We start from the raw sequence: 25,000 nt of genomic DNA on the forward strand, positions 1-25,000 counted from the left end.
TGCTCACCGGAAAACTTTGTCACGCAATTTTCTTCCCATTGGATTCGCTCTGATGAAGGGCTAACGCTCGAAACGTCAGCTTTTAGAATCTCTGTACGGTGGCCAATTTACATTATCAACTCTGTTGATAAGGCCAAATTCTTGACTAAAAGCAGGAGCTCATCATGGGCTCCTGCTAAAAGATCTTGGGGGTTCACTTAACACGGTGACAGAACGGATCAATGTTTGAGAGACAGCTTAATTGCTGCAAAGACCACAACACGGCGCCGTTATCGATATATCGGAATGCCGAAAGCACGGTTCCAAGGTCAAAAATAAATTTATTCTTAAGATTCAGTTGGTGTATAGTGGAAGCACCAAATCGGAAAGCATTATGGGATTTGAGAAAATATTGAAGGGCCGGGTCGACTGTTTTGGTACGGGCTCTTCAGCGGATTATCGTAGAAAAGCACAACTTTGCATGTAAAGGGCATGAATTTCTGTTGGGATAAGCAACTGTTGTCATAGAAACTCAACCTAAGAGACCATCTTGAATGACTGTTGGTGAATGTTTTCCATGTTTTCAAATATTCTCTCAGTCTCTATCAATTTTCAAATGTCTTCGTGTAGAAAGGACACCACAAAAGTGACCAATTACCTAGTATTTTGCTCTTGTAATTTCATCTCTTTTGGAATGATCTTTTCGTGAAAGACCAAACAATTTGCGATCTCATCCACTCAAAACATGACAAGCAAATTAATGCAGCTTATAGCGGAACGGACGCAACGGCCTGTTTTGGACGAATCAGACTTAAAAGTAAGCTCTCACTGGAAGCTTATCAAGTCTACTATCAAGCAAGAAGATGGAGATAATCCGAGAAAACTGGACAAGAAACAGCCGCTCGTTGTAGGGCATGGCATTCATCCAGTCCAGTCCTTACCATGTGAGGAAGAAATTAGTTTTGTCGCTTTCAATTCTTGTAATAACAACTTTGTTGGGATTGACAGTGAAAAGAAAGCTTCAGTGTTTTTTACAACCGGTCATAAGGAACCTGTGGACAAGAACATCTTGAAGGGTCCTGTGTGCGGAATTGTGTATGCAAAGAAACCAAGATTCTATGTTGCTTGGGGCTTGGATGAAAATATAAGAGTAAGTTATTTAATGTTGGCATTGCATTTGATAAATTGACCTACTCTGGCGCGATATTTTGACTTGCTAGGCCATTTTATGTAGTGATCTACATTCAAATCCCTTTAAACTTTGTCTAAAGAATTATTCAGGTATTGTACCCCCACCCCCTTTCCATGTTAGTTGGGAGCTTTATACAGGTGTAGGCAATGGAGTGTTTGTGTGAAACAGCAATTTTTTTAATTCTTGGATATTAAATTAACTAAAATTTTTTAACTGGCTGTATTTATAAATTTCCAAATCGGGCATCACTCCTGGACAGCTGTGTGCAAGTTACAGTGGCTAATGTTTCAAAGGTGTTTCACAGTTTCATGTTTTTATTTCAGCTTATGTCTGAAGGCCTCAACATTGTCAGTGTGGCAAGGTCTGTCAGTCGCATATACAGGTATAGTTACATGTACGGTATCAAAGTATTGAAGGATGTCTGGAAATTAGATATGTAAATTATTTTTGACAACTCACAATATTATATAGGAGAAAATTACCAGCCAGATGTTGAGGTTAAACCAGGGGCCATGGAGAGGGAGGGGCTGGAGAGGAGTCTGTGCACCGCTCCAATTTTTTCCTACTGTGTCGTTTTCTTCTAAACCTCTCCCTCCTCCCCTCATATTTGTGTGACCCATACCAAAACCTAGCCCCCCTCCCGCTTTCAAACATACTCGGCGGCCTTGTAAATTAACAAAATTTTCTGATGTTCTGGTGTGGTAACATTTTGCTATAAGTTATTACCACTGAATTAATAATTTTTAAAATTGATTTAATTTATGAACAGTGGAGTGTATAACGAGTCAACAAATGAGATCATTACTGGAGGCATTGGAAGTATAACAGTGAGTAAATTTATCACCTTGGTCAATAAAAAGATTCCTATTGATATCTTGTAACACTTGTCTGTAAGTAAGTACATTTATAGTTGGGGAAATTTTGTTCTAACAGATTACACTTTTGAATTCATAGTGCTGGAGCTTTCGATATGGAGCAAAGTTCTTACTTCAACGAAAAGTTTTGTCGGTAAGTCAGGTACTGTGCTACTCAAGAACATTTTTTTCTCCCTACAATTATTCAAAGAGACAGTTGGCAGACTGTTTACAGGATAGCAAACTGAGAATCAAAACCCAAAATTCTTGAAGTTGCATTATTAAGTACGCAACTTATTTTGAACGCTTAAATTAAATAAGTAATGGGAAAGGCCAACAATGATTAATTTGAGCCAAACTTTGTGGCAACTTACTGACTGTAGTTGAATATATTATGGGAGGAACAGGCACTTAGGGGGCCAATTAGGCACTAAGTTCTAGAGGTTACTGACACAGTGCTCAATTTCAAATGAAGTTTTTATGCTTTTTCCCTCTTTGTGCCAACTTATCCAAAGGTTTGGAGCCATCAGAATTATTGTTGTCAAGGATGTAATGAAATAGAATGTTTTTGATGGAGAAGAGGTATATTTATGGAGTGGAGCATAAAGAACATAATATAAATTACTTAACTTAACCCCAAATTCAAGAGTAGCGGGAGGTACGTACATGACTAGCATCTCCTAACACTTCCCAGACCACATATCTCCTGCTTTTCATGATTCTAAGTCTTTGCGTTTGACCTGTGGTTCACCTTGTGTGACTCATTTGTCTCACACAAATTGTTTTTTTTAGGAATGTCTGCCAGAAACCAGTGTCATTTCTTTGCTGTGTTTGGAAGACACACCCAGCAGATCTCAGCGGTGTTTTGCAGTATACCACAATAACATCATAGTTTACAATCTGTTGAATGGCTCCTGTGTTGGACATATGAAAGAACTACACCCCAGAGAGATCACTGCCATCTTGTTCTTTAATCCACTTAAGGTACAAATCAAAATCAAGGAATTCAATTTAAGCTGATAGATTTTGCAAGTAAATGTAGTACGTACAACACACTTTAGTATTCTATATTTAACCATGATGAGAAGATTTTAAGGATCTTTTAAGATGTTAGAAGATCTTCACAAAGATCTTTGAGGTCAATTTTAAAACCCACATACAGAGCCATAATTTGTTTTTCTCATAATTTGCTATGCTTAAAAGCAATGATGTAATAGCATAGCAATGAGAAACACAGATCATGTGATATCTACTCAAGACATTAAATTCTTAACGTCTTGTTCTTTTAAAAAGAGGGTCCAACTTTGACAGAAAATATTCCCTTGAGTATTGTCAGGTGATGTACAATGGAAAAATAAAAATTAATGTTACTCATGAAGCAAATGAGCCCTATTCTTTATTCAGGGACAATTTTGATGTTTCATATCTTGTGGTGCCTGTTTCTTCTTTAGTACCTTGTTACATCAGCAAAGGATGGGTCGATAAAAGTTTGGGATGACAAATACAACATCAAGATCATCTTTGTTGGACACTTAAAATCAGTCAATGCTTTAGCCGTGTACCCATTTGGTACGTACATCATGTCTGGTTCCACCGACTGCACAATAAGAGTCTGGAGTCTAGACACAGCTGATGAAGTGGACAGGATAAGCACTAGTGAGGCTGTTCTTGGGCTTGGGACAATTATAGGAAAAAATGAGTTGTATTCCTTTGGAAGTCATTCAATTGAGTTGTGGAAAATTGAGCACATTCATAGTGTCTTCGCAACTGTGGGGTGGGTATAGTTGAAGTTCACATTTATAATAGCATAATTGAGGAGTGGAGGATGGCCCCCATCAGAATTGTTAAATGTTGTTTACCCCAGTTTGTTAAAGGCTGGATAACGTAATCAAGTGGATTTAATCACTAACCATGGTATAATTCATTATCCTACAGTTTCATTCTGTGCAAAGATTTCAGTATTTGCTCAAAAGACATGCAACTGTAAATATGCTCAAATGGCTCAAATCCTTGGCCATCGTTTAATGTGGAGTATATTCGACACTCTGGATAGTGACTTATCCACTAGTTTAAGTTATACGGCCATTCTACGACTGGGACCAGATAAAGGTAATGGGCCTCTGTTTGAACCTGCATAATATTCTAACCAGTAAATCCCAGTGAGACTAATTGTAAGGCATTGTAATAGACCAATTCGGCTAACTCAATGTTGTACCCAATTCAAATCTTTTGGGAATGAAACGTTTTGTTCCAAGTATTTCCATATATTTTAAATGTGAATGCTTTATTGTCATGCAAATTCAACACACAAAGAAGCTTAACCGTGACAGATTTGAATTGGGTACAACATTGAGTTAGCCGAATTGGTCTATTGAAACAACATAACAAAAAGACAGTATAGTTCCATCAGACTTAGTTTCTGGATTTTCTGCTGTGAGGTCTTCACAAGGAAAGCATACAGGTTAAGTTGCAGGGATGGCGCAGTGGTGAGTGTACTCTCCTCCCACCAATGTGGCCCGTGTTCTATTCCCAGACTCGGCGTCATATGTGAATGGAGTTTTTTGGTTCTCTACTCTGCACCAAGGGGTTTTTCTCTGGGTACTCTGTTTTTCCCTCTCCTAAAAAACTAATGGTCCAACACTTGATTTGATTTGTGTGAATTGTTGATTTCAGTTTACACTGCCCCCAATTAGTGCTCCAGCTTAAGTTTGTAAAATAACTTTTCCACCGAAAATGCTTGGTCTTTTTGCTGGATGTTGATTAGCTTTTCTAACCAGAAAATTTGTTTTACCTTGCAGAAGTAAGGTCAAGTCCATAAAGAGCACCACACATCCAAGAGTAAGTACACTTGTAAGACAGTTGACCCTGCATGAAATCGGTTTCTCATTTCAGAGAAGGTAATCTGATTCTTGAGTAATTTGCTTAAATTTAAATTGACTGCATGTTTCTTGGTCTCCGTTTTCAATACCTGCAAAGATGGAGTGTGCATTTAGGGAGTACAGGGATGTTGCAGTGGGTTCAGTTTGTCGGTTCTCTACTCTGCACCGAGAGGTTTTGTCTGGGTACTCCGGTTTCCCATCTCATCAAAAACCAACATTTTACTTGATTTGCGCTGATTGTTAATTTCAGTTGACAGTGTCCCCAATTAGTGCTCCAGCGCTAAAACGACTAGAGGTCTACTTAAATAAAGTTCCTTTCCTTTTTTTTGCCATTGCTAGGGGTAATCAACTGAAATCTTAGTGTTGTATTTCCACCAAATAGGGTGATATGCCTTTAAGAGTCCTTCTTTTACCAACGTTAACATTTACTAGCTTCGTCTTCTTCTTCATTACAGCAAGGCAATTGCCATTAACCTAATTTTATGACCTCAGGCTCCCACGAATCCCCTGTATCTCGGAGGTCCTCTATCTTCGACTCCTCTTGGGGCACTCAGATTTTTTCCGAGCATCACCGAGTTATCATCAGGAAAAATTCATCTCTGTATTATTAGACAAATATTAGACTTTGCTTATTGCTTTTCTTTTCACAGATGCCAATGAGACTCTTGTGTACATGCAGTGACGCTACAGTACGCCTGTTGTCACCCGGCTCTGGCGAATGTATCACCACAATGCTGTTACCAAGCATGAGTGTCGTAACTGATGTGGCTTATGCGGCAGCAGAAAGTAGGCTGTGATAATATAGAGCGATTTTCCATTGAGTGACGTAAAAGCAAAGTAACAGCTAGGCCAATCAAAAAAGACGTAGAGAAGCAAAAGAGCCAATCGTGTCGCAAAGCGCGGCTAAGCTCGTGAAGTGACTGAGGTTGTTTTGTCCGATTGGCTGAGAATGTGATACAAGAGTTTCAAGTTCATCGGGATCTAATCGTAGCAATGTAAAAAAAAAAAAAACCTATCGTGAAATTGCTTTCGATACCCGATTTAAAATCGCTCTAAAAATGACAAGTGGGTAATTACACAAGATTGCAGCTTAAAAGCAGCTCTAGTGTTTTTTTACATTCACGTCCCCAGAGTTCGCTTTTCTTTTGGTCTGCGCCAGGAACACGTTCACAGCCAAAAATACGCGCAGTGAGTCGCGGTAATGTTGTAACCGTTGACAACCTTCATTGTTTAAATGTATTGTTTTTGACTTTCTTGACTATAATAGTTGCACAGGGAGCCCCATTTTCATCGGGAATACGGTCGTTGAGCGTGTGCGCATGTGTGGTGTCACTATCGCAGACGACCTAAAGTGGGACTTCCACTGTGACATTATAGTCAGGAAAGCTAACAAACGGCTATATGCCTTACGTCAGCTGAAGAAGTGTGGTGTCAGCGATCAAGATATCATCGTAGTTTATTGCTCCGTTGTAAGATCAGTACTGGAATACGGTTGCGTGGTTTTTATTAACATGTAGAAATCAGAATCGTTTATAGAGAGAGTTCAGAAACGAGCAATTAACAATATCTTCCCCGGCGCTCATTAATGCAGGCCTCGCAACACTCGAGTCTCGCCGCATAGATTTATGTAGACGGTACATGTCAAACTTGCACTTGGACCACCCGGTTAGGAAGCTAGCGTATACTAGGACCCTGTTTTTCCAACATGATTATTGCACGAGGTCGGGCACCAGAATACGCCCTCTTAGAACAAGAACTAATAGACTAATTATTATTTATTCCTAATCTCTCGGTAATTCAGAGCTTGCTCTGCGAGAGGGTTAATAAACACTTTTATTATTATGATTTATTATTAATATTACGATTTTAAATTTCTGAGAATGCGCACAAGATCCGGAAGTTCGTGATTCGCGGACTTCCTGCTTTGGCTGTAGCTAGAGTCCTTATTCTTGGCCCTGACCAAAAGTGGACTCTAGGGACGAGGATGGTTTTTTATCACTAACACTATTAAAAAGGGGGACCTCTCCTTCGGTGAGAACTCCTCCCAGACACCAAATATTGAAATCGCAGGCTTTGTAGCATAGTAGTATCTCTTCTCCGAGTGTCCAGAGAGACGACGAAAATAATCAAAGTCTTAGCAGTTTGCGTCAGACCCACTGTCCTGTTGGTCATCACTTGGAAATTAAATCAAAATCATCAAAAACTAACTTTATTTCCTGTCTTGTTTGCGTTTTCAGACTTGTTGTTTACGTTGCTCTCAGATGGAAAAATCTTGAAAGCGTCCACGATGACAAACCCGTGTAAGATTCTTCAAGAATGGGACTTGAAGAGGAATTCAAATGGTAACGTGCGCTCACCTTAAAAGTTTGTTTCTCTTTAATACTGACAGGATTTTAAAAAAGGGTAATAACAGAGAACGTATAGGCTTAGACTAAATAAGCTCAGACCGTCTAAGTTAAGGTATGAATATAAATGTGAATTTTTGGAAAACTGAAATTGAAGGTTAAACACATATTTCGTTATATAATGAAACATTAATGCAATTTCTGATAAGCATGTAGCTTATAAATATACGTAAATACGAAGGAGAAGTCTTTTGCAATTGAGTACTCTGGCTTTTGAGTTGGGAATTTTTCTAAATAGCGAAAGAATCCCTGGTCTCTAGTATGGAAGACACCGGATTAAACAAGTCGATGGCTTTTATAAAAGTACCAACAAGGAGGTTTTGCTGTACTTGTACTTGTTTTATCCTATGCGTTTTCGAAGTCATACTTAAGCAATCGCCAAGATGCAGTAAATTGCCGGTGCCGGATCAATTTTCTATCGCTTTCTATCGTGTAATTTCGCTACGTGTTCACACGGAATTAACCTACTTTAACCTACGTTGCTTTTACCATATGCTAATGCGCAGAGCGCTACCCCGCCAACTCCAAGTCTTCTTCTTGAGCTACCTTCCATCCATTCATCCATGCCTTTGCGGTACAAAGTCAAGACGGTCAATCTATCTATTAATCACACTGCGCTAGTGACTTTTTTTAAAACTTACAGACTAAATGTTCTTCAACGATTACACTTTATGATGAAGTTCAAATTTTTATACGGCCCATAGGCTTAGCGTGGTGCGGAACAATACATCTTAACACGTGATGCACGAATCCGTCCGATTCAGAACGAAATTATAGCCTTTAAATCTTATCTTGTGCCGCGATTTCCTATTGGGTGTTTCGAGGTTTTCTAACGGTTGCGATTATTTATTTTGTCTTTTTTTAGTTCCGAGCGTTTGTAGCTGTCTTTGCCTATACGAATATGTAGCGCAGGTAAGAGCTCAATAGTGTGCTATCTGTCTTCTCCTTTAGATGGTTTCTATGAACATTTATACCACAGTTTTATGAGCATCAGTTTGAGCCCGACCGCCTTTCGTTTGAGTTGAAATCAACGAGCTTCGGCTTCGCTTGCTACAACCCTCGCCAAAAATCCTTGAAACACCCCTTTTCCTGGACAGTGTTGAGATGACATTTTACTGTTTGACTGGTTACAATACCATTGAAAAAGGCGAAAACGGTGGGAAAATGTTCAAATTGTTTCAAGGTTTTTGTCTAAGATTGTAGCTACATTAAAGCGCAAACCATCTCCGAATTCAGCGATTTTAGACGCTTTTTCAAAGCGAGTCGAAGTGCCCATTTGTTTCTTTTAAGGTATGGCAACTAATGAGTTAAACCTTTTTTTTTTCTCGTCTTTAACCCGTACTTACTACTCTTGCCTTGAGGAGCCATTCATAAACGCAAGACAACTTACATCAATTTTATTGTTTCGTAGGATGAGTTCGAAGGTGATTCCTGGGGAAATGTTGTTGCAGCTCTGAAATCCAAGAAAAAAGCTGAAGAACTTCAAAATAGCGCGGGGCAAACTAACTCCTACGACAGAACTCTTTTGCTAGGCGGTTGCGTTGATGGCATGATTGTTGTGTTTGAGTGGCAGAGTGAGAGCGCTCCGGGTAGCGTCTCGTTTAAAATAGAGGTACGATTTCAAACTGCCCACGCATTTTTAATCTCATTTTCATAGTTCTTTATTTCACTATAATGTCCGGTATATTTACCCTCCGACACTGTGCGCGTTGAGATAACTTTGATTATTCAAGAGAGTGATCGCTTCTTTTGTTCACCGGTGGCTTAAGTTTAGCTGTTTCCTAGACGGCTGGCTGATCAGAAGAGTTCTTGTCTGTTTTTTTGCAGGCGCACCGAGATGAGGTTATAACAGTGACAGCCAACCCCTTTGTTGACCAAGTCATATCAGCCGGGATGGGTGAGTTTAGAATGTGATACTGGATTTTGATATAACTAAGAAATTCTTATCTTGGAGATTAAAAAAGCCCGGTTTACACTTCAGAAAATTTTCGGCACGGCTCGTGTGAAATTGGCACGGGTGCCTAAAAAGAAATCGGCAAACGTTGTTTACACTACACCATTTTTACCGTATCAAAAATACCGTGCCAAAATTTTTAGGCCCGGGTAAGTTCTCTTGTAGACATGCGCACTTCAACTATAATCAAGAACGTCCGCGTGATTTTGGTGGAGAATGAGCAGCCATCTTGAAATATACGCAAAGAAACCGCTAGCCTATATGAATTAAGGCTCAAATTTGGCCCTTTAAAGTGTTTACACTACTTGTTCTATCCGAACCGTGCCTATTTTTTCAGCACCCGTACCATTTTTACCCCTGCTCGGACTACCTCGCCGAAGGTCCCAGCACGGGTAAGAATTTTGGTTCGGCACGGATAAAATTTGGTACTGACAGGTTGTTTACACTGTAAATTTTATCCGAGCTGAACCTTTATTTTTGGAACCCGTGCCAATTTCATCCGAGCCGTGCCAGTCGGACTCGGACTTTACACCTCTTTCACGTTCATGCGACAAATTGTCTCTGCATTTGATAAAATATTAAAGACCATTCCCCTCTCATTTTAATCCCTAATATTGTTTTCCAACGAATACAGCCTTCCTTCGTCGTTACTGTCCACGAGCGAGGGAGGTGCCTTGATGCGAAGGCGTCCCTTTCGGGTCGGTCAATATCTTGCTCTGCATGTCATTTACGCGCATTACCGAAGGGTTTTTCGCTTTAAAATTTATTCAGTCGTATGTGCATACACATAAGCTCAGCTTCGTCTTGTTTCTTAGTATTTAGGTAGGTTTCTTTAGTCCTTGAAGAATTCATCTCGTATCCTTCTAAAACTTAATGTGTAGAAATTATAATGGTCTTTTGACCTTAATTCATTTTGCAAGGCTTAGTAAGCATCTCATTTCTTAACCCTAAAAGTAACGCCTTTTTTTGGTTTCAGACCACACAATCAAGATTTGGCGCCTTTTTCCGTTTGCTGAGGAAGCCCTGGCTCCCTTGATGACGTTATACTGTCACGAGACTCCCAAGCTCCTGTCAGTTGCTCATCACAAATTGTGCGCTGCATTCCACGAACCAGCAACTGCTTCTTACAATATCGTGGTATTCAAAACTACACAGAAAAGTAAGCAATTCTTTGAACGTAATTTCTTCCGTATAATTCCGATGTGCAATGCTGGATTCTGGGTGCCTTTTCTTAAAAGGCTTCATGGCCACAACCACAAGTTTGAAAAGGTTACTACGCATGTTTAAGAATCTGCCATTTCGGATGGATGCTCTGATTTGTATTAAAACCGATTACGTGTCACGCTTTTTGCGTCATCATTTTCAAGACTCCGTTTTCAAGTTCTGACCACACAATAAACAAAGCGTCGGCTTCGTAAACTCATCCTTAGGCAGCAAAAGATTATTGTAATCTGCAGGATATTAGAAACCTGATTGGTAATGATCTCCCTGTAACTTAGTCATCCAATTTTTCATATCAGAGCGGTTTGACCACGAGAGTGATCTTGACCACGTTGATGACGTCACAGGCCTTGCCAGCTGCCCCAAAATGAGGCTGTTTGCGTCATGCAGCGCGGATGGCTCTGTGAAGATTTGGGACGAGTCTAATCGACTGCTGCGTATAATTAAGTTGAATGCTTCTCCTACCAGCGTTTGCTTTAGTAGTCAGAAAGGAGATCTGATAGTGGGCATTGGAAAAAATCTTCACAAGATAAACTACGCCAGTTGTGAGTATTTGTGTTATTTCGACGTTGCAATGTTTTTTGTTTGTTTTTCTTTCATCACTGCAACTGTTAGAGAGCAGACGTACAGTGTCTCATTAATTACTTGTAGCATTAGTAATAGCAACAGCACGCAAGTACTAGTAGTTGTGCTGTCGGTGAAGGAGGTGGTAAATTGGGTAGTTAGCCTGCCATCAGGCTCTTTCGTTGAAAATGGCGCTAGTCACCATGCCCCTATATTTCGACTGCGCGTCAACTTCAATGGATGAGCCTGCTTGCAGGCTAGTGAGTAGTAGGTAGTAGCAGTAACAGTAGTGCAAGAAGAAATGGTTAGACTTCTTTTCTCGATGAGAAGAATTGAAGTTGCCAGCTTGGTAACTGCAGCTAATTACAGTAGTACAAGAAGAAATGGTTAGACTTCTTTTCTCGATGACAAGAATTGAAGTCGCCAGCTTGGTAACTGCAGCTAATTACAGTAGTACAAGAAGAAATGGTTAGACTTCTTTTCTCGATGACAAGAATTGAAGTCGCCAGCTTGGTAACTGCAGCTAATTATATCTTTTGTATCTACGGAGGGTATCCGTTTCAGAAAGCCGTAATCTACTGGTCTGTTCTTAGAAAGTAATTATTAACTGCATGCCACAAATAAGTCTCTTAACTATGTGGCACGAGAAAATCCCGCAGATTTCTCAAAGTTCAACGTTTTTTTTTTTATCTTTTATCTTCTAGACATGCCTCAGTCATATATTTACCGAATGGTTGCGATGGATTTCCGTCGGGTTGTTTCTGAGGCACCGATCGATATTGACTCGGACGTTAAGGATGAGCTATCACCCGAAGAGTACCAGCGGCTGAGCCGAGTCAAGTCATCTCTGTTTAAATTCAGAGAGTTTAAAGATAAATTGCCTCAGGATGAAATGGAAGAAATCATTCAAGAGGAAGCGAGGAGATCCCAGGTATCGCACTGACGCATTTTTTCAGGACCTCACTCTCCTTGTAGATAAACGTCTTTCCACATTAGGATTGTTATATTGTGCCGATGCTCAAAGTGCCATCACCTTTTTTTAGTTAGCTGTATAACGACGATAAGTTGACTTGAACCTAGTGTGGTCCATTTTTCAACTCTAAATGAATGCGTCACGGTGTGTGACCGTTGGATTTGCTAATGTTCTTTGCTTTGTTCTTGTAGGCTTTCGCAAAAATCCAGGAACGCGAAAATGAACTCCGCAAGCTGCGAGACGGAACTTACGAATTTAACCGGAAACGACCAAACATTGACTTGGAAACTGTGCGCGGCGAGGCGTTTGAAAGATATTTGGAGATATTTTATAAGGGTCCATGTATCGACCTCCCGGAAAATAACTTTGAGGATGAAGAGTATCCTCGTGAAAAAGAGGAGCCTTATTCATCTGATTTAGGAACAGGTTTTTTCTCAATAAGCCGGAATTCGACGAAATCGAAGAAAGGCACTGCAACGTCTCTGGATAAGGTGGCTCCAAAACCGATCCTGAACTTGTCCATGCCCGAGTTTGAACCAATCACATTGGAAGACGACGATGATGATAAGGGAGTTGCTGATCTAATTCCTGCAAAAAAACAGGATCAGTTGTCTCAGTAAGTAATGAACATAATTATAAGAATTAAGGTATCACAAGATGGAGTTTTGTGCGGTCAATTTTTCAAAAACCCCGGACGTCATGCCGTTACCAAGGGAAACCTAGGGCTAGGGCTAGCGCTAGTTTGCAGATTATCAGCGAATAACTTGTCTGGCGAACAAGTAGGCCACAAGCAGTTTACAAGTGTGGCAGACCATATAAGTCAATGGGGATTTGTTTACCGTATATAGAGGTAAAGAATATTCTTAAAGAGGATAGAAGATATATGAATCGCTCAGATTGAAATTGCGGATGTTAATCAATTTTCTAAGACAAAGAAAATCAAGTTAAGATTCTGCGGCAGTTATTAATACAAGTTATATACTTGAGCAGTGACGAAAGGAAAGCCTGAAAATTTCAGGCTTTCCTTCCGTTACTCCTCAAGTAATGTTAAGTAATAACTGCGATAATTAGCATCTTAACTTGAGTCTCTGCAGTTCAAATATATATGGCTTTCATTATTAACTTTCGTCATAAAAAGATAATCTTAAGCATTTGCGCGAAAGCCTGAAAAAGTAAAGGCCTAGTTCAGTTGGCCCTTTAAGCTTGTAAACAATTGATTTGGAATCTTTCTTTAACTTTTGTCGGCTCAAGGTACAGACGTCCCTTTACCATGGAAACTGAGAACGAGATCTATTCACACGAGGAGACGAGCTCCAGAGTTTCTCACTCAGCACCCATCCATAAAGGGCAATTCCGAAGCTATCCCGTAGAGCCTCCGCTCGTGAATCGTAATCGCGATCGATACGTAGTCGACGTGCCAAAGTCCAGTCAATACCCCTCACCGAGTTATTCAACGCAGTTAGTATCGCAGAGGCTTTCCCGAATGGCTGCTCACCAAACTGCCGACGAGGAGGACGATGAGGTCTTTGTCATTGCGCCGGATGGTTTTGTTCCAAACTCCGTTGTGGTAGCCATATTTAAAGATTCAATTGAGGAGACAAAAGAGGAGAAAAGAGACACGTGGAAACCGCCTCGTTTGACTGAGGAACAAATTGCGGAATTGGAGAGCAGGAAAAAGGTAGCTAAGGCGTTAGGGGAAGTATTGAGTGTTTCCAAGAGAAAATAAGGGGACAGAGAGGGAGGCTCAAGGCGTTGGCCGGGATATGTTATGTCCACGAAAGTTATTTTTAGACGAGCGGAAGTCTTTGTTCTAGCGGAAGTCTGTCTTCTGAGACGTCCGCATGCAGTCTTGCCTCGCTCTCAGGTTCTTAGTGGAAAGAGAAAATGGTGGCGCGCGTGGAAGGCTGATGAATATATATATTCTTTCAAACATCGGACCGAGGTTGGCCTGCATGCGGACGTCTCGGAAGACTTCCGCTCGTCTAAAAATAACTTTCGTGGACATGACATATCCCAAGGGCTGGACCGGGAGCCTCCTTCTCTGTCCCCTCATTTTCTCTTGGTGTTTCTATTGAAAACGAAGTCAATCAGATTTAGCACCGAAAAGTCATTAGTTAGCTACGATCCGCACACTACACAAAGCTGATCTTACAAACGGTTTTGACATAAATAAGGTCTGTTCACGTATTCCAAATTTCTGTGCTTTATAAGACAACTTGATTTGAGAGCTTAGTAACTTTCGAGCCGAAACTCACGTACGGAGAGATTGTGCACTAAGACTCCGCGGAAAGAGCACCACTCGGAAAACTTTTTTTTTCACTTTATTACTTAATGTTTGTGAACTGAGAACAAAATAATTCCTTACCCTAACCCTAACTCTCTCCCCTCCCCCCCCCCCCCCCCCTCCTTCCCCGGTAATGCCAAAAGTAAGTGGACTCAGTGGAAGGTCCACCCAAGCAAGTTCTGCTGGAATAGGTAGAGGCGGCGGGGGCGGGGTTAACGTTTGGAAATGAAGGAAGGGAGGAAATGGTGGTCAAGGGAACTTGTTCATGTGTCATTGTCTACCCAGGGGAATGTATGAAAGTATAACGAAGTATTTAGGATGGCTATACCTTTTAGCAGTGATTTAGAGTTTAAGCATTATCATCAACTGGGAACTCGGAAAAATCCGAGCCCCAGATGGGATTTGAATTCACGACCCTCCGTGTATCACATTACTCGCTTGGGAGGGGTGGGAGGTGGTTGTTTAGTTGCATCTCTGATATGCTTTAATGTGACTGCGTGATGCGGCTAGCGAGGTGTTATCGCCAAAATTAGACTATGTGGCCGCGTGATGCAGTCGTACTCTCTACCCACATTTCACCCTTGTTCATCACAGAGCCTTCAGTTGCTCAGAGGTTAGAGATCACGGAGGGCCGTGACTTAAATCCCATCTTGGGCTCGGATTTTTCCGAGTTTCCTGTTGATGATAATGCTTAATTTCTTTCATGTATCACATTACTCGCTTGGGTGCTTGATTTAGAGTTTGAAAGAAATAATGGCGAGATAAGAAGGGCAGGGTAATGTAGTTGCCAGAGCTCCATCAGTCTTGTAATCCAGTGACAAGAAGTCACTGCAGTGGTGAGTGGGATGTCGCAGTGGCGAGAGTACTCGCCTCCAACCAATGTGACCCTGGTTCGATTCCCAGACTCGGCGTTATATGTGAGTTGAGTTTGTTGGTTCTCTACTCTGCACCGAGAGGTTTTTCTCCGGGTATTCCGGTGTTCCCCTCTCCTCAAAAACAACCTTGGCTTTGATTTGCGTTAATTTGTTAATTTCAATTGACAGTGCCCTTAATTAGTGCCCCAGCGCTAGAAGATTAGACAATTAAATAAAGTTCCTTTCTTACTGTCCTTTACATCATTGGTACTTTTGACTCTTTTTGGGGATAAAATTAGCTCTACGGTGAAACACTCAAGAACGACGTCGTGTGATCGTCTCGTCCTTGTGAGAAATTTGTTGATCCTTGATCTTCCATTTAACATCCGTAGCATCAATCCCAGCACCCAGAGAGCGTCTCATTCCATTTTCTTTTGTCTGACAGAAAGTTGTGTATTCTCCTGACCGAGAGAGTCCGAGGGAAAAGACCGTAAAAAAAAAGTCCAAATTCGCTGATCAACTGGAACTTGCTCTTCGAGATTTTCCAACACCAAAAGATACAGAACTCTTAAAATCACCTACACCAACCCCACCACCGTCTCCTCCCCCGGTAAGGGAGACGTCACCGGTAAAGACCGTGACCCCTCCAAAGAAAGTGAAACCAATTCGACCGATTGAGAAACTGGTAACGAGACCCAAAGACCCAAGCCCAGAACCGTAAGTAAATCGTTATCATTTGTAATGATCGATAAATTTCTTATTGCGAATTTCAGTGGCAGCATTATACTATAGTTATCGGGACCAAAAAGATGGTCTGCGATATTTCATAGTCTCTGCCATTTCACGTAGCAAAACAAATAACACATTCCGGACAGTTCCCTTTGTTGTCAATCATGTGCTGTATCCAGATTGTCTGAAGGTTTTTGAGCTAAAGAAAGGAGACCCTTGCACTGGAAAGATCCTAAAGGGCGAACGCATGGACGCCGCCACGGTTTTTTCTCTTATCTTGGATAATTTTTTCACTTAATAGATTCATTAAACCGATGAAGATCTTTGCTGATGTCCGATCTCACTCATAGATCACTTGCTTGTAAAGCGCATTTGAATATGCCAATAGAAAATGCGCTATATAAATTCATTACCATTACTATTACCATCTTTTTTTGAACAACGTGAACAATACTGTTAACGGACTATATTCAAGTAAACTATAATCGGCTTCTGGGGAATTAAACGTATAAAATCTTGTAAACCAACTCGAAACAAAATGAACTTTCAATAATTTCATTGTTTAAAACCTCCAGGATATACTTACTTAACGGTAGATAACGTAGAAATCTCAAGAATAAATTTAATTTTCAATTGTAAAAAAAGCTATCACACCAGAATAAACCTAAATAACAGTGCGTGGTCACCAGCAGCAATGCATCCAGCGACCTTGGAGCTTAGAGATAAACGAACACAACATGAACTAAAACAGGAAAACAGGGAGGAGACACTGACAAGTCCTTCATCGTTGGTCATTGATTTAATCTTGCTTGAAAACGACGCTGCTGGGACGGATACCACAGCCTTTAAAGCAAGGTATAGTTCATAAGATAACTTATTTTAACTAAATATGCAATTTTTCATTTTATGTTCGCTTTCGTTTGCCATAAAATCTACAAATATTTAAAATAAAAGGTATATCTTGCATTCCTTGTAAACCACGTTCACGACTTAATTTTATGCACCTTTCCGCGTCTCCTTCTAACACCCGATACAAAGTATGCTTGGGATTTAAACATTAAATGTCTCATTGATTTATCGCCGTTGACCGTGGGAAAAAGAGATTGTCATCGTCCGTTTATTCTCACGAATGTTATCTCTGTCTCCTTTCATCATAAGTTCTAAAGTTATGTTTGAAGCTTCTTTTGTCGTCGGCATCGTGCAAGCTTGGCGCCAACTGTAGTATGTATTGCAAGTAAATAACTGCTTGAGTTTGTTTTATCCAAATCTTCCTCAGCCTGCTTGCAGGCGGTAATTTGTGTTTTCGGCCGCCATATTGGACGAGTGGAAGATCTGAGACGAGTGGCACCAGGGGGAGGGGGAAGTTTTTATCCCCTCCCCCTTGCTTTGTCACTTGTCCCAGATCTGCCATTAGTCCAATATGGCAACCGAAAACACAAATTACCCCTGCAAGCGTGCTAAATCGTCCTTTATTCGTATGTTTTTCGTGATAAACTTCACTTGCCTTTTATCTTCATTTGACTCTTGTAGGCTACCATCCCCTCCCAGGGAAGCAACTCCACCCCCTCCACCACCACCGCCAACTCCATTGCCTTCTTTTATCTCTCAATTCAAAGGATTGCCTTGGTTTGACAACTTCTTTTCAGACGAAAACTCAGAGGTAAATATGAGTTCTTTGAGTTCAGAGTAGTTAGTTACGAAGGGGTCCTTTCAATACCCTCCAAAATAATAATACCGTATGCTCCTCTAAGAATAGAGGCAGTGGCTATTTATAGGAAATCGTATGGACTCGATTGCATTTCGTGATTTATGGTCACTGGTGATGTTTTGAAATTAATTACACGAGGCGTTAACGAGTGCAATTTGAGAACTTTCAAAACATCAGGAGAGACCTCATCATAAATCCCGAAATGCACGAGAAAGTTCGTACTAATAAATGTTTATACGGTTTTTCATTTATTATGTACTCCACAAAATTACTACATCGCTGTTTCTATAGCAACTTCCGTCACGGTGTTCCACTCTATAACCTATTTATACTTTATACATTGACGAATCAGAAACGCAAAATTCTTTTGAGTACATAATAAGGTAAGTTATTATGGAATGCGCGTGGGACAATTAGTTACATTTTTTGGCTATAAATTAGGCTTTGTGTTAACATTTTCCTAACTTTTTTTTTTATCAGACCAAAATTAATCGGAAACAAGCTATAAAAATCAAACTCTTTTTAAAACGCTTTCAACCAGACCCTTCACATGATGGCCGCTGCCAGATATTACTCCAAGCCTCTATCCACATGGAGGAACATGGGTGCAGTGAAATTGTTGGTGTCAAAGTACTACATGTAGCTTTGCATTGCCTTGTGCATAGGAGAAGGCTGAAAGCTAACTTTAACGACCCGATGCGTTACGAAATCGTTTTACTGATTTTCTATTTTCTCGTGACAGTTGCTTCCTAAACCCTGGACAGCGGATGGATTTGTTGAGGTGTTGCTAAGTCTGATTCAAAAGACGCCTGATTTGGAAATGAAAATGCAGATGTGTGCAGTGAGTATTTATCCCCCTTTAGCGTTCATTTAAGTAGACCCATGTTAAAAAAGTTGCACGACAAGTTGCATGGAGAACAAAATTCTTTTTGTCGGAAGGAGTTTTCTTTGGCCTAGTATGTTAGCGATAATTCTATAATTTCCTGGGGTAGCCTTGTCAATACTTATACCCCTTTGCCATTGGGGGCTCTTGTAGTCTTCGTTCAATTGGGCTTCACTTAACACTTCACTACGTATACAAAAATTTGGTTTTATCAACGGAGTTGATAATGTAAATTAGCCACCGTACAGAGATTCTAAAAGCTGACGTTTCGAGCGTTAGCCCTTCGTCAGAGCGACGAAACGTCAGCTTTTAGAATCTCGTTTCTCGTTTCGTCGGGCTAACGCTCGAAACGACAGCTTTTAGAATCTCTGTACGGTGGCCAATTTACATTATCAACTCCGTTGATAAAACCAAATTTTTGTATACCCCTTCCCCACCGACGCAGCACCACAGTTTCTTTAGAAACTACCCCCTTCACTTCAGTACGTAGTACGCTTAAAAATCTTTGAGGCGCATCTCAAAACTCAGAACTCTGGAAATTCAATCTTACCCACACCCAACCCCTCTACCTTTTGAACTCGTTCCTGTTGTTATCTTCTGCTTAAAATAAAAAGTCACCATGTACTCGCCTTAAAGATCGTCTGCTCTGCAGAAATGTTGTTGACAGTTTTTGTCGTTTTGTAGGCTATCATGTTGCTCAACCGTCAAGAAGGTCTGACTCACGAAACAGGAGAAAAGGTCAACAGAACTATGATAGCGGAACTTAATATCCCCAATCACCCTACTGCGCATGGCTTGCCCGAGGCCAAACAGTTTTTGCGGGTTGCTCTCCAGTTGTCACACTCCATGCGAATATATGAAGTGTCTTTTGTAGCTGAACTGATGGCCCAGTTCATTGATGGAGATGAAGAAATAAGGTACTGAGAATAATGTGGCTGAGCAATTATATCAAACACCAGAGTTCCCAGCTGCTTCTAGTGTGAAAAGTCAAATGATCGTTCCATTTTTCCATTTTTTAGTGAGACAAATGTCAAATGGTATTCACCCTTAGAGATTCTTCAAGGGCACCCACGGAGACGCTTCGCTTAAATATACGTTCGGGAGGGTCAAACCGTTAAAGATAGTTGGATTGTATGTTACCTCAAAGCTATAGATTTCTTCGCTAAAGCCGCATCACTTAAAAGATGGCACGCGAAAATTTCAGCTAGAATTTTCGGGGATCAAACTTAAGCTCGAAAAAATTCTTTCAGCTATTAATATCTCAAATCTTATGGCACCTTAGTCTCCATCTACGAAATCCGAACAGGTAAATTAAAAATTATGAAAATATCTCTTTATTGGTCTCAAGGAATTTTGCTTTTTTTGTTGAAATGTTCGTTGTTTACTCTTTATACGGGGAGAAGGAATAGGGCCTTTAGCAATCATAATTTAATGTTTTCAGTGTCAATTTTTTTCTATCAAGGAGAAAAGAGAGTAAAATGCAACGTTGGTATTTACACTGAAAGAAGTCGTTGAGGCTGATAATCTAATTGTTAAACTTGTCTTCTAATCAGGAAGATCGAAGATTTCCAAAAGTATGGTTGTTGGAATATTCAATTTTATTTTATTCTCAACATTGGATGATTCGTTTCTCACTTGCAACTTACTGGATCTTGCATATCTCTTGAGTTTGACCCTTAATAGAAAATGATTATCGCAAAAACCACTATGATTAAAATTTCAAGTCGACTCGTGTTTCGTCGTTGAAAACTTTACGAGAAAAGCAAAATTTTATACGAGATTTTATGTGTGGTTACAGCCAACTTTGCTCCTTGTTTTCTTTTAGTAACTTTCTCGCTTATTAATACACCTTATTCCAAAATGGCCGCCATTTAGATATTCTTTTGTTTATATTGAAATTAAACCTTGATGCCTCGTTCAAGGCAAAATATTCTTTTGAATTTTCAGCTCAAAAACGAGGCATCAAGGGCTAATTTGAATAAAAGCAAAAGAATATTTAAATGACGGCCATTTTGGAATAAGGTCTATGCCCACTTGCGGATTGCGCAGATTGTTGAAAAAACGCTAATGCTTTTAAGCAAGGCTGCTGCCTAAGAAAATTTTAAAGGGGCCCTCAGAGCTAAACGCTGAGAACTTAGGAGCCCAACATATGAAGTGAAAGGTGTTGCTGTGAAAAATTAAGGCGCCCAGAGCTATTCTTTGGGAGCCCCAGGCTACCGGGCTCCTGTTAGGCAACAGCCTTGCTTTTAAGGGTCTCGGTAGCCTCGCAGCTCCTACCAGGTCTCACCTGATTGGAGACCACCCTTGAGGTTTAATAAAACAACAAATAACAGAAACAATGGACCCTAGAGGATAGAGTTGCAGCCCTCTTGTTTTAGGCCTAGGGTCCATTGTTTCTGTTATTTGTTGTTTTGTTAAACCTCAAGGGTGGTCTCCAATCAGGTGAGACCTTGTAACAGCTGCGAGGTGACCCAGGTTTAATGTTGCTCTCTTTGCAGGAAGTTTGTTCAAGAATTATTTTCATCAATGGGCGTATCGGATACTGGAGGTTACTTTGCCAAGGAGCTAGATATGTTTGATTCCAAGGTACGGGCTCATTAGAGATTTAAAAAATTCGTTCGTTGTCGTTTTAATTTAACTCCATATTTACGACAATAAAAACTGTCAATTTAGATTAAAGCGCTAGTTCTCCGCAGTGAGCATGCGTATTGGGTTGAAGGTCTCAGTTTTCCCAGCGCATGCTCAGACCCGGAAACTCGCAATCTTAGTCAGATGTGCTCGTAAGAAACTGACAGCTAGTTTATTGATTCTTTCGCCAAGAAACAATAACATTCTATGAAATGCTGTTCTGAATCCCAGGCAGAAGTAGGCTTGAACCGGAAACCCTAAAAAATAATTGTTAGCGTACTATTTTCTGGTTGTCGCATTATACCTATAGACCGTATATGCGATTTGTACTTTCCACAAACTGCGGCGAGTTGGCTACGCAGCCCATGCATGTTATCCCATTGAATAGGAGAATCCCTACAGTAAGCGTCTCGAAGCTTGATCTTCCTTGCGTTATATTTGTAGTAAATTCTTGTGAGCTGGATTTGAGATCTTTCGACTTTATGTTGCGAAGTTTCGGCGTTTCATGAATTGAGAAAGTATTTTTATGTATTTCTAGGATGTTCCTGAAAACAGGCGGAAGGGAAGAGTGAAGGACATGTGTGTTGAGTGGCTGAACAAATGGCTCGCTGAGTTTAGACAACACATTCGAACACTGGCAGGCAAAATCAGCCGAGCACAAGCTGGTAGTGTTGTGAAGTACGTGTGATTAATATGTTTCTGAATTTTTCATTTGACTATGCAACCTTCTTTGCACAGCAAACTAATTTAACTTTAGTTTTTTCTCTTTGACCCAGAGGAACAAAGACTCCAAAGACACCGGGTTCCATTAAAGGCATTTTGAAGACAGACAAGGGAAGCTCACAGGTGCGTGCACAAAGCGCTTTTGTACATTTTTTTGTTGGTTTGGCTTGTGCTTACGCGGGATTTTTTTTTTTTGTATTTCAAGCAGCAACATAAGGCAACATCTGAGATGTCAAAACCGACAAGTAGTAAGTAAAATACAAGTTTCTGTTACCTGTAAGTCGTTATTGTTGTCCCTTTTTGTATTATTCATTGATACTGGGGGTTTTTTCCAGTTACATTTGATCTGGAGGCACTGGGAGGCAAAGCCGCTGACAAAGCATCACCAGCAGAAGCGATCAATTACTTTTGTGACATAAAAATGGAGGAGGAACTGGAGCGAGTGCGCACCCGTCCTCGTGTAAAGAGCCCTGTGCAGGCAAAGGACAACTCCAGAAACACAGTTCTCGTTCTCCCCAAAATACAAAGGTATGCAATGTTAGTTCTGATGGAGAAACATTTACTTATCAAAATCTGCCGCAATTCGTATCACCATAGGTTTTAGACCCACCATATTTCTCTTTTGGCAATATTGTTGGAGTTAAATTGGCCATAGCTTTTTTTCGCTTTAATGTACGATCAGGTTATTTTTTGAACAGAGTTAACTGAATAGAGTGTAATGTGAAGTGCTCGATTTCTATCCCATATGAACCATGTGAGCGTTAGCCCTACTGATGGAAATGGGCCCACACAAGGACAGAGAAAAACTCTGACCAGGGTGGGAACTGAACCCACGACCTTCGGGCCAGATCCCCGCCGTGGGAACTGACAAGGAAAGGTTACGTTTTATACAAACGTTGGCCGTGTAGCACCTATATTTTAAACAGAGTTAACTGAATAGAGTGTAATGTGAAGTGCTCGATTTTTCGGTCATTTTTTGGCCTGCCGTTAACTCTACCGTGTATACCAGTATTTACCATTATTTGTTTAACAAAAAGGGGGAGTGGACAAAGGCTAAAACAGTCTCCACAATATCAAAGTTTCAGGGAATAATCGTCCCCCCCCCCCCCTCAATCGACTAAATTATGTGATATATGGAAACTGGTTTATTTAATTGTCTTAAGCCAATGTAGATTATGTCATTTATGGTATCATTTACTTTTGGTTTAGTAAACGAAGTCTGGCACGACTTGGAGAAACCCATTGCAGTCACTGTCATCCTGAAAGGGAAACTTCTCTTGCATTAGGTATGTTGTTCCTCTGTAGTTTTCAAGATACAAATTGCAAATGTTGTCGTCTTTGTCAGGAAAATATGTCGGTGTTTGCTGGTTGAAGGAAATGTGCTTTGTTTTCAATAGAAGTCTACTTAGCTATCAAACCGATTTACGGGTATTTAATTAAATGACTTGAAAGCAGCCATTGAAACGAAAAAGTGTCTTTCATATAATTCAGAGCGAAACGTAGCATAAAAGATAGAAATATCATCGCAGTTAATCAAAAGAATCAGTTGCAAGCAAACCTGCGTACCTAACTGCGATTATCTTTCTATCTTTCATGTCATTTCATTTCTAATCCGCAGTTCACATATATATTTTTATTTATATTTATTAAAAACTGGATCATTGGATAATGCAATTCGAGAGTTTTGATTGGCTAAGCCATCATGGGTTATGAGCCATTATACTACACGGCAAGCACACTCGCACAACTGATCGCTCGGTCATCAGTTTCAATCTCATGCAAACCTGTGTTGCTTGAAGTTTCATGTGTTCCAAAATCGAAACGTAGCATTGTTAAAAACACCAACCGACATGCAGCAGGATATGAAAGCGAGGTAAAGTTTAAATCGGAACCTATATGAAAACAAATTTAGACAATGACCGGCTAGATGCGCACGCAATATATATCCAACGCCCAAACTACTGGACCACACCTTCTGCAGTGCAGGGTAAAGCTATTGGATTATTTCCCTCAAACCAACGATAGTATTATACAGTATTATAGTGATCTATATTTTGACGCACACAGGACCCCTGCATGTGTAATTTTTGATTTCCCTTTTTTGTTGTTCTCTAGCTTTTCCTCTTCCTACAATTTACCAGACCCGGCGCAGAGTTGTGTTTAACAACATTGTTCTACACTTAAACACGCTGACACTGAATCCATTTCCCGATGATGATGATGCCGCAGTATATGAACCAGCGCAGCAATCCCAACTATTAACTCTTCGCTCTTCGCAGAAATATTTTTTCCCAGGACTGTCTTATGTGGAACCAGTAACAAAAACTGTAAGCCTTTCTCATCAGATAAGAAAGGTCTTACTTTAACCGAAAAACGTACAACGCACAAGGCATACTTGAGTTACTGTAGTACCACTGTCGAGTTTTCTTACAAATGAATGACAGAAACGCTGTCGCTGCGGCGCAGTCGTTATTGTCTGGCTGCTTTAACGTTCAAGTTTATTCCACCTTATCGTGTTTTTCAGTCATGGCAACTGATGTCTAGTTCATGATACATGAAGAAAATATGGTTTTTTATTAAAATCGAATGGGAGTCCATCCGTTTTCTGGCCGAACGAGTCTTTTAGTGGTTTACACAGAGAGCCGAAACGCCAGACAGAAACTGAAATTGATGATCAACTGATCATATACATGTACGTCCGAAATATGCTTTTTTAGAATGGAAATGGTACAAAATAGTCAACAACAGGAGAGAGCCCATGTTTGGTGATAAGTGTTCTTTGAATAGGCTACTTGTATCTCATATTGGAATATTCTCCGAAAATTGGACTTTGATATTGTAGTTTTTAATTTTTGTTTTGATCTGTATATATTCAGAAAGAATATTAAAATCGTTTTTCTTCAGAATTGTGAAGTGTATATTCTTGAGTAGAAAGTGGAAAAAAACTGATCGAAGTTGGCTTATTTTGTCAGTGTTGTGCCTGACCACATTAATCGAGGGCATAAAATCTCACCAGTGCGCATGTGTGTCATCAATTTCAGTCCTCGGCGTCGTCCTCGGCTTAAGGACGGTGCCTACTATTGTTGTTACGCATACGTTCTCCGCATCTCGAGACACTCAGGATTCCTATGGGTGATGCTTACTAATACAAGGATATTTCTGCGCGGTTT

At 40.4% G+C, this 25,000-nt stretch overlaps 1 protein-coding gene across 4 annotated transcripts; it reads left to right on the forward strand.

Annotated features, from left to right (window-relative positions):
• The first annotated feature begins 503 nt into the window (after nucleotides 1–503).
• On the forward strand, nucleotides 504–24,736 carry LOC138011711 (WD repeat-containing protein 97-like). Of its 4 annotated transcripts, none has more exons than XM_068858882.1 (29): nucleotides 578–1,129; nucleotides 1,495–1,553; nucleotides 1,941–1,998; nucleotides 2,126–2,179; nucleotides 2,818–3,009; nucleotides 3,477–3,799; nucleotides 4,824–4,863; nucleotides 5,555–5,690; nucleotides 7,142–7,246; nucleotides 8,175–8,221; nucleotides 8,721–8,921; nucleotides 9,137–9,206; nucleotides 10,240–10,422; nucleotides 10,784–11,029; nucleotides 11,753–11,979; nucleotides 12,213–12,637; nucleotides 13,273–13,699; nucleotides 15,605–15,876; nucleotides 16,534–16,743; nucleotides 17,419–17,548; nucleotides 18,339–18,437; nucleotides 19,164–19,396; nucleotides 20,978–21,065; nucleotides 21,646–21,785; nucleotides 21,884–21,953; nucleotides 22,036–22,078; nucleotides 22,166–22,358; nucleotides 23,040–23,116; nucleotides 23,946–24,346. In XM_068858882.1, the coding sequence occupies exons 1-29, from the start codon at nucleotides 725–727 to the stop codon at nucleotides 24,194–24,196; spliced, it is 5,004 nt and encodes a 1,667-aa protein (XP_068714983.1). In that variant the 5' UTR covers nucleotides 578–724; the 3' UTR covers nucleotides 24,197–24,346. The 4 variants fall into 4 exon arrangements, with proteins under 4 accessions (XP_068715211.1, XP_068714983.1, XP_068715058.1 ...); XM_068858957.1 differs by having other exon boundaries at nucleotides 22,039–22,078; XM_068859110.1 differs by lacking the exon at nucleotides 16,534–16,743 and having other exon boundaries at nucleotides 504–1,129; nucleotides 22,039–22,078; nucleotides 23,946–24,736.
• The last annotated feature ends 264 nt before the right edge of the window (nucleotides 24,737–25,000 follow it).

This window comes from Montipora foliosa, chromosome 1, assembly GCF_036669935.1.
Source record: "Montipora foliosa isolate CH-2021 chromosome 1, ASM3666993v2, whole genome shotgun sequence".
NCBI classification, from domain to species: Eukaryota; Metazoa; Cnidaria; class Anthozoa; order Scleractinia; family Acroporidae; genus Montipora; species Montipora foliosa.

Excerpts from the sequence above, each read along its gene's own strand:
- LOC138011711 (XM_068858882.1), top strand. The coding sequence starts at position 725 with ATGACAAGCAAATTAATGCAGCTTATAGCGGAACGGACGCAACGGCCT. Across the intron at positions 7,247-8,174 it reads CTTGAAGAGGAATTCAAATG|TTCCGAGCGTTTGTAGCTGT; the intron begins GTAACGTGCGCT and ends GTCTTTTTTTAG. Across the intron at positions 21,066-21,645 it reads TAGATATGTTTGATTCCAAG|GATGTTCCTGAAAACAGGCG; the intron begins GTACGGGCTCAT and ends ATGTATTTCTAG.